This window comes from Triticum aestivum, chromosome 2A, assembly GCF_018294505.1.
Source record: "Triticum aestivum cultivar Chinese Spring chromosome 2A, IWGSC CS RefSeq v2.1, whole genome shotgun sequence".
Classification (NCBI taxonomy): domain Eukaryota; kingdom Viridiplantae; phylum Streptophyta; class Magnoliopsida; order Poales; family Poaceae; genus Triticum; species Triticum aestivum.
The window spans coordinates 357,665,726-357,675,688 of NC_057797.1; the positions used below are offsets into that span (position 1 = coordinate 357,665,726).

The 9,963-nt window shown below is 46.2% G+C and overlaps 1 protein-coding gene across 1 annotated transcript; it reads left to right on the plus strand.

Annotated features, from left to right (window-relative positions):
* Positions 1-271: 271 nt before the first annotated feature.
* On the plus strand, positions 272-4,212 carry LOC123188664 (serine/threonine-protein kinase SRPK). Its single transcript, XM_044600879.1, has 4 exons — positions 272-750; positions 1,462-2,241; positions 2,776-2,823; positions 2,904-4,212. The coding sequence occupies exons 1-4, from the start codon at positions 550-552 to the stop codon at positions 3,957-3,959; spliced, it is 2,085 nt and encodes a 694-aa protein (XP_044456814.1). The 5' UTR covers positions 272-549; the 3' UTR covers positions 3,960-4,212.
* Positions 4,213-9,963: the final 5,751 nt, after the last annotated feature.

Below are 9,963 nucleotides of genomic sequence, written 5' to 3' on the forward strand. Positions count from 1 at the left end.
GATCACCCTTAAGCCGACTTTAGCGCCGGTTCATCCCCATACGGCGATTTTACGAGCCCCTAGGGATCCAATGGCTGAAGATGCTATAATGCTCTTACTTGTTCAAAAAAGACATGTGTTTTGCAATATGATGTTTCAAAATCTGGAGAAAAAGGCGAAACACACCTCATTTTTCGAAAACAGACAACCTGAGAGCGAAATACTCTCCCGGCTGATCGACAAGCGATACATCAAAAATAGCAGGTGCGAAAACTCGTCGCGTCCTGCACGCCTCCGCGGCTTCGCTCCCTCTACCCCCTGAAAAAAGTAAAGAACGCAACACCCACCCCACCACCACCACCACCATCTCCCTCGCATCGATCGCCTCCGCGATTCCCAACCCAACCGAAGAGGAAACCACCCCAACCAATCAACCAACTTGGAGCCTCCCTGTTCTTCTAAAAAAAAATCAACCAAATTGCCAACGAACGAGCGACCACCGACGGCTCCTCGTCGCCGCCGGTGATCGAGGTGGGCCCCGCAGGCCGGATCTCGGGAGGAGGAGGAGCAATGTCGCGGGCGTCGCTGTCGCCGTCGTCGTCGGGCGACGAGGAGGACGACGACGACGAGGGGGTCGACGGGTACCGCAAGGGCGGATACCACGCCGTGCGCCCTGGGGACCAGTTCTCCGCCGGACGCTACGTCACCCAGCGCAAACTCGGGTGGGGCAACTTCTCCACCGTCTGGCTCGCCTTCGACGTCGCGTCCCAGGTCCGTCGGCCGCTTTCCCAACCTTGATTCCACCCTGTTCCGACCGAGATCCTATCTGATCCTTCCAGCCCCCGAACCGGAGATGATCGCGATCCAGTAGTATCCTCCGTCTAATGCACGCGTGGTCTAGATCTCGTCCTTTGTCGAATTAGAGGTGGGTGGGTGGGTTGTTAAAGTCGAAATCGATTGGATCATAAGGCGGCGGCTGCCGACTCACTGGTCAGCTCCTTGTTGCGGACGCGCGCCCCTGCGCGTGGTCCCCGGAAAGGGACCGATGGTGGCTGCGTGTACAGTAGTATATAGGTTTTCTATTTACTAGAGTGCGGATTTAGTTTGTCATTTTTTTTCCCTTGGCGGGGGATTTGTTAATCCATTTCTGCTGCTACTGGGGAAAACATCAACTTTTTGATGACTGAATGATTAGCCTGGGTGGTTTTACATGGCCCAGTTAAATAGCCAATTATGCCGTAGAAAATTACAGTTACTCTTTTAACAAATTAAAGGTCTTGGACAGTTCTTTTAATGTTGTGTATAATGCCATAATGGCATTTAGTCACAAATTATGTTGGTTAACATGAAATATGTTCATAATTGAGTTGTTATGGTTAGCTGCATCTCTCTTAGCATGACCTGAATTCTAAAACGTTACAATTTTATTGCTTCACTTGTGCATAGGATGTGCTGATCATGATAATGCTCCCTTATTTGTAGAAATTTGTTGCTCTTAAGATTCAGAAGAGTGCACCAGAGTTTGCTCAAGCTGCTCTTCATGAAATTGAGTTCCTCTCGGAGATCACTAAGAGAGATCCTTCAAACTGTAAATGCACCATCCAGTTGATAGATCACTTCAAGCATGCAGGGCCAAATGGGCAGCATATCTGCCTTGTCTTTGAATTCCTTGGAGACAGCTTACTTAAGCTAGTACAGTACAACCGCTACAAAGGCATTGGACTGGGTAGGGTGAAGGAAATATGCAGGTCCATTTTGGTAGGTCTTGATTACTTGCATGGAGAGCTTGCAATCATCCATTCAGATTTGAAACTTGAAAATGTCCTACTTGTTTCAACAATTGATCCCTCAAAGGATCCCATTCGCTCCGGACTTAAACCTAATCTTGAGAAGCCTGAGGGGAATCCTAATGGAGAAGCTGTTCTTAACCCGATTGATAAGAAACTGAAGATGAGAGCAAGGAGGGTGCTCGCAAAGCTTGCTGAGAAAAGAAAATCAGCTGCAGAATTTGCACGCTCAGAAAGAAGCTTGGATGGGATTGACATGACATGCAAGATTGTAGATTTTGGAAATGCTTGTTGGGCTGACAAGCAATTTACAGATTTTATTCAGACAAGGCAGTACCGGGCACCAGAGGTCATTCTTGGTGCAGGATACTCATTTCCTGTTGATATGTGGTCGTTTGCTTGTATTGCGTTTGAGCTCGCAACGGGCGAAATGCTATTTACGCCCAAGGAAGGGCATGGGTACAGCGAAGATGAGGTATTTGTTACATTCTGCATTAACCTAACCCATGATGCTTTATGTTGTCTTTTGAATTGCCTTCAATCACGTGGCGCATTTGCAAGGTAGATTGAATTTGAGGAATGTGAAGAAACACAATGTTGGCACATGATATCGTGTTGAAGAGTCAACTGACATGTTTATCCAAAGTATCGTTAATACAATGTACTCAGATTATATTGATATTCCAAACAGAGATGGAAGTCCTTTCAGATAACAAAAGGATGTTTGCTATGTTAACATGTACCTGCTAGAGTTTGTAGAGGGCTCCATTTCTAATTAGATAAGGAGATGAGACTAATGTACAGTTCTCGGAAATGTCACAGCATTATACTGTATTAGTTGGCATTTTTCTGTGGGCTTTGAAACACTTCCTAAAATAAAGTATATATACTTTGAATTTATTATATGATGTAGGAACTGGAAATAAATTTCCTGTCTGTACTAATATTTGTAGACGTTCCACTTCATATCTCATGCATTTTGTTAATGACTAAGCGTTCAATATTACAGGATCACTTGGCTTTAATGATGGAGGTCTTAGGAAAGATGCCTAGAAAGGTACATGTACTTTTATTCTGACTAAACGTTTTCGATACAATCAACAAACTCAGCAGTATATTTTTTTGCCACGAATTCAGATTGCTACGATGGGAACAAAATCGAAGGAGTATTTTGATCGCCATGGAGATCTGAAGCGGATAAGAAGACTGAAATTCTCGTCTATTGAACGTGTCCTAGTTGACAAATATAAAATTCCTCAATCAGATGCTCGGGAATTTGCTGAGTTTCTATGCCCTTTACTTGATTTTGCCCCAGAGAAGCGCCCGACAGCTGCACACTGTCTAAAGAATAAATGGCTTCAGCGTGATGATGGTAAGAATGTTACCAACATTGCTTCTAAGAGCAGTGATGTAACATGCAACTTCGGGAGCATGCCTGACAGTTGTGCCCAAAGAATTGATGCAAAGGGGAACACTAAAAGCAGTATCAACAGTAACACTGAGAATGCTGATGTGGTACGACCCACTGAAAGGATTTCCAACAGCAATGCCAAAAGCACTTGTGTAAATCCCAACACTGGAACAATCATGTATAAGGATGGAAACAACTCTGATGTAAAGCCCCACTCTGGTAGCATCATCACAAACAAAAATGCCAAAAGCTCCGATGAAAAGCCTTTCACTGGAAGCATCTCCAACAAAGATGACAAAACAGTTGATACAAAGCCCATCACTTGGAGCAGCACCAGCACTGACGACAAGAGCGTTGACACAAAGAGCAGCATTGGAAGCGTTACCAACAGAGATGCAAAGAGCATTGAAGGGAAGCGAAACATTCGAAGCGTTGTAAACAGTTATATGAAGAATTTTGATGCAAAGCGGAACACTGGAAGCATAGCCAATAGCGAAGTCAAGGACTTGGATGTTAAGCCCAGCAGTGGAGATATTGTCAGTGTTGATACCAACAGTACTAGTGCAAAGCCCAACACTGGAAGTGTTGAAAACAGTGATGTCACGGGTACTATTTTGATGGCGAACACAGGCCCTGCCAACAGCGGTGCCAAGTTACAGACTAACACTGACAGTGTTGATGAGGATGACACAGATTCGAAGCCCAATGTTGGACGTGTTGCGGCAAGCATACAGAGGCTGGAGAGCAGCATGAGTAAGGTACAAATCGGGAGATATCGATGAGAAAACCCATGACCAGTAACTTCTTCATCAAAGCTTGGACATGTTTATTGTGGAGAGGCATATTCTTTTTCGTTAGATTTGTATCATTGATTTGTTACGAGGTTAATAACTATGTATGGAGCCAACCTTGATCAAGACTGAGGACCTGGCAATCACCAGCTGGCACTTTATATATCTATATTCCTGCTAACTGTAAAAAGTTTTATATTTGCCCACAGAAAACATTTGGAGAGGTTCATATTCCTTATATATACCCCTGGACAAATTGTATTAATGCTCACAGAATATTTGACATTCAAGGTACATAACATTTTTTTGGACGGCGGATAGATTGGCAAAGCGAGGATGGCCAAATTGTGATGTTTGCCCTCTCTGCAAGGGAGTGCAAGAGTGTGGGCCCCATCTCTTCTACAAGTGCCGCTACACCCGGCGCCTTTGGTCTCTGGTCATTGGGAAATTCCCCATGCTCGGGCTCGACACTTTCGCTTGGCCCTTGTTTGAAACCGTTCAACACTGGTGGGCAAGCACTTGCGTCGAAGGAATGCCAGATCGTCAAGCCAAGGCCTCCATCACCATGCTAGTCTCATGGACAATTTGGAACGAGCGGAACGCAAGAGTTTTTAAGCATAAGAGTGCCCCACCGCCAATCTTGCTTTCGTCCATCTCTACCGAGGCAAATCTTTGGGTCATCGCCGGAGCTAAGAAATTAGGGTCTTTTATCGCACGCGAGTAATCCGCATGTGGTGTATTTCGATGGCGTGTAACAAACTTTATTCTCTCTTATTTAATGGATGAGGCAAAGCTTTTGCCTCCGTTTCAAAAAAACATTCTTTTGGACTTTGACTGGGCATCTTACATTTTCCACTGGAATGTATGTAAATATGTGCTGTACAGACCAAGGATTTACGTTGGTAAATATGTTGGATACACAGGAAGTGAATACGATCTGTATAATCTGGCTGGCTGCACAACAGTAATTTATGTTAATAATCTGCCAAATGGATAAGAGTTCAACCTACTTGTAAGGATGATAGTCATCTATTTGTTTGGCGGAGGGTCTAGCTTGGTACGAAATGTTGATATGCCTTGTAAGGCATCTCTAGCAGACCCCTTTTAGTCGTGAGAACTGTCAAAATCCGGTGACTATACGGGTTTGGCCCCCTTTTTTGGACCAGACCAGAGCCCGTATAGTCGCTCGGCCCATAAATGATTTTATGGTGGCCCACAAACTGCCCTCCTCCACATGGTATATTTACAGGTTTGCTACGAGTATACAGGGCGAAACCCTATCCGCCCGCCTCCGGGATTCCCCAATCCCCCCCCCCCCTATTTCTTGCGCCGGTGAGCTAAATCCACCGCTCCCGCCCACTGATCTGCGACGATGTGGAGCTCTGGCTGGCGCGGTGGCGGTGAAGACCCGGAGCGCAAGCGTTGCATCATTGCCGACGCGGTGCGCAAGTGCTCGGCCAAACGCTACACCAACTACAGGCTCTCGGTGTCGGCGTCCCTCCTCCGTCGCGAGACGAAGGAGTATGACTGCCGCCATGCACGATGCTTCGACGCGGGGAGCTCTTCGGGGGTGCCGCTGCTTTCGGGGCCCGACGAGCTTCCTCCACTCCGCGTCGTCAAGATCGAGCCGGGGGAGGAGCGCCCGCGCGGCCGTGGCATCATTAGCCCGGAGGACTACCTCGTCGGGCCTGACGCGGACGCCTTTGACGCGGCGCTCGCCGAGCGCACTGCGCGCGAGCAGGAGGAGGAGGGCGCGTGTCGCTGGCGGGAGGAGGAGCTCAGTGACCTCTTCAAGCAGGCGCTCGCCGTTGCGCGCGAGTCCGATGCCAAACAGGCTGCATGGCGCCACGAGCAGGAGGAGCAAGACAAGAAGTACATCTATCGTGTCTCCTCTGACGATGAGTGAGCGCCACCGCCGCTGCAGCGTCGTCGCCGCACCCGGAGATTTTTCCTAGTATAGGGTAGGGCGACATCACAATGTAAAATAACTTTCGAAATGTAGCGATGATCAAACTATGAATATAGTATGTGTTCTTCATTTCGCCCCAGAATGCTTTCTTTCAAAATTTACGGTCTCAAATACAGGATCTGTTCGGCGGCAGCCGATTTCGCCCCTCAAACCTCTGATTTCTCGGCCCTTATCCATGATATAAGGGCCGCTGATTATAACATCCCAAATTTTTAATTTGGAATGTTATACATTAGGTCATCTTTGCATATCATATCTTATTGCATTTTGGCTTGGTCCTATAAATTCTACGCAACTCAAGGACCCACGAAGAGAGTTGGAGATTTCGTTATTTTCATATTTGAGTTTTCTCGAATTTTGAAAAGAGGATCGTTTGATTTTAATTATTTTCTCTTTGAATATTTATTTTATGAAAATAAAAGAGAGGGGATAAAATGACTTACTCAAAATAAAGAAATATTGGAGATTTAATATTTAAATCAAATTAGGTTTTTATTCGGAGTTTTATCGCTATTTTATTTGAATTAGGAAAAACATGCGTTTTTCAAAATTGCATTAGAGTCAAAAATAAATGTTCACCTTGTCCGGAAGATTTTTAGAGGACGGGAAAAATTTATTTCAGGATTTTTGGAATTCGTTTAGTATTTCTTTTCTTTATTTTTGTGTGCGGATTTTTTTTAAAAGTCAACCGACCTACAGGTCGTGCCCGAGCCGGATTCCTTCGGCCGGTGGCTGTATAAGCCGCAGCCTGAGCCGCCCCGAGGCCCAAGTCGCCGCCACCAGCCCACCCCGCTGAAACCCTAGCCCGCGTCGCCCGAGCCGCCGCCGCCGCGTTCCGCCGTCGTCGCCCGCGCCGCCACCTGCCGTCGCCCCGCCGCCCGTCACCGCCCGACCCCGTCACCGGAGCCGCTCGCCGCCGCCGCCGTTTCGCCGGACCTCGCCGGAGGTAGCCGCCGCCGCCCTCGGTTTTTTCAAACCCTAGATCCCTTATTTTATTTTAGATCGTTTTTTTTCGGTTTATTTATTTAGCAAACGCCCGTTCGTTCGTTCGTTTTAACAAACGGTTTTCACCATTTAACCGCAGATAGCGAACATTCGTTCGTTAGTTTGTTCGTCAATTTTTCTTTTTCTCTGATTTTTCACGATTATTTTCGATCGCGATTTCTGATCCGATTTTCTTTTTAGTTTATCTTTTCGCTCATTTATCAGAATCAGGGGATTCAAGCGCCTAGAGTTTTATCTCGAAGCCCTCTTTCTGTTTAACCAACTAAACAAGTTTTTGCTACTGTAAAATTTGACTTTAGTCCAGATTAGTAATCGAAGCTTGTTTCTTTCGCAGCTTGAGTTTCGTTGTTTCGTTTGGTTTGATTCTTTTTGCAAATCAGAGTTCTTAAGTTGAGCTTTCTGGTTAGATATTCTTATTTGAGTTTTACCCGTGCATCTTTGCTTGATTGCTTACTATATGCTTATTTGATTGCGATAGAGTACCCGGAGTGCGAAGCGTGCTACTACGAGTCTATAGGTTTCACGGATCATCAGCAAGGCAAGTAACACTTTGATCATACCCCTTTACTACCCAGTTTTATTGCATTAGATCAATCCTCAAACAATTGCATGATTAGTATCTAATTAATATGTGGGTTTTGGGAAGTAGATGAGGTAGTACCTATTCACCTGTTTATTATCAAACCTTTGGTAGTTACTTCTACGTTGCTTATATTGCTATGCTATGCTCGTAGATGTGGTTTGGGTTTGAGTGTATTCATGACATATGTGAGTATTGTTAATTAATGGTTAATTTAAGGTGGCAACTTTAATACACATCTGGGTGGATTGAGGCACCTGGGGAACCCAGTGTTGCCTGTATTTTTGGAAATCCCAGGGTACTGTGTGATTCTCCTATGGACCGCCACCCAGACTCAAAGGGATCATAAGATTATTCATGCTAGAAACTTCCGTGTGCAGCCACATGCCATTATGGGCTCTGGCATAGTTGAGTAAGTTGTGGGAAACCTTTCCATGATGGGCTAGCAGATGTAGGGGATTGTAGGTGTACAGGCCTATCTATCGGTTAAGGGGACCTCTTCGGAAAGACTCTGTCTCAGTCATCCGTTTCTCAAACGTTATGTAGTGCGACAAACCAACGGAGGAGATCGAGTCTTGTGGGGAAAAGTGTGCAAACCTCTGCAGAGTGTACAAACTAATCATGGTTAGCCGTTTCCTCGGTTATGGACATCTTGAGTATCTAGTTCTCGGATTATCATGTGGATCTCATCACTCTTAATATAATTTGATTGGGTTTAATGATGATGCTTAATTGGGATTGAGTTGGGTGAACCTTTGTTGGGGAACGTAGTAATTTCAAAAAAATTCCTACGCACACGCAAGATCATGGTGATGCATAGCAACGAGAGGGGAGAGTGTGATCTACGTACCCTTGTAGATCAACAACGGAAGCGTTTGGTTGATGTAGTCGTACGTCTCCATGGCCCGACCGATCAAGCACCGAAACTACGGCACCTCCGAGTTCTAGCACACGTTCAGCTCAATGACGATCCCCGGGCTCTGATCCAGCAAAGCGTCGGGGAGGAGTTCCGTCAGCACGTCGGCGTGGTGACGATCTTGATGTTCTACCGTCACAGGGCTTCGCCTAAGCACCGCTACAATATGACAGAGGTGGAATATGGTGGAGGGGGGCACCGCACACGGCTAAGGAACGATCACGAAGATCAACTTGTGTGTCTAGGGGTGCCCCCCTGCCCCCGTATATAAAGGAGCAAGGGGAGGAGGCCGGCCGGCCCCTATAGGCGCGCCAGGAGGAGTCCTCCTCCTAGTAGGAGTAGGACTCCTACTAGGAGGGGGAAAGAAGTGGGGAGGGAGAGGGAAAGGGGGGCGCCGCCCCCCTCTCCTAGTCCAATTCGGACCAGGGGGGAGGAGGCGCGCGGCCCACCTCTGGCAGCCCCTCTCTCTCTCTCCACTAAGGCCCATATGGCCCATTACTTCTCCCGGGGGGGTTCCGGTAACCCTCCGGCTCTCCGGTTTTCTCCGAAATCACCCGGAACACTTCCGGTGTCCGAATATAGCCGTCCAATATATCAATCTTTATGTCTCGACCATTTCGAGACTCCTCGTCATGTCCGTGATCACATCCGGGACTCCGAACTAACTTCGGTACATCAAAACTCATAAACTCATAATATAACTGTCATCGAAACCTTAAGCGTGCGGACCCTACGGGTTCGAGAACAATGTAGACATGACTGAGACACGTCTCCGGTCAATAACCAATAGCGGAACCTGGATGCTCATATTGGCTCCTACATATTCTACGAAGATCTTTATCGGTCAGACCGCATAACAACATACGTTGTTCCCTTTGTCATCGGTATGTTACTTGCCCGAGATTCGATCGTCGGTATCTCAATACCTAGTTCAATCTCGTTACCGACAAGTCTCTTTACTCGTTTCGTAATACATCATCTCGCAACTAACTCATTAGTTGCAATGCTTGCAAGGCTTATGTGATGTGCATTACCAAGAGGGCCCAGAGATACCTCTCCGACAATCGGAGTGACAAATCCTAATCTCGAAATACGCCAACCCAACATGTACCTTTGGAGACACCTGTAGAGCACCTTTATAATCACCCATTTACGTTGTGACGTTTGGTAGCACACAAAGTGTTCCTCCGGCAAACGGGAGTTGCATAATCTCATAGTCATAGGAACATGTATAAGTCATGAAGAAAGCAATAGCAACATACTAAACGATCGGGTGCTAAGCTAATGGAATGGGTCATGTCAATCAGATCATTCACCTAATGATGTGATCTCGTTAATCAAATAACAACTCCTTGTTCATGGTTAGGAAACATAACCATCTTTGATTAACGAGCTAGTCAAGTAGAGGCATACTAGTGACACTCTGTTTGTCTATGTATTCACACATGTATTATGTTTCCGGTTAATACAATTCTAGCATGAATAATAAACATTTATCATGATATAAGGAAATAAATAATAACTT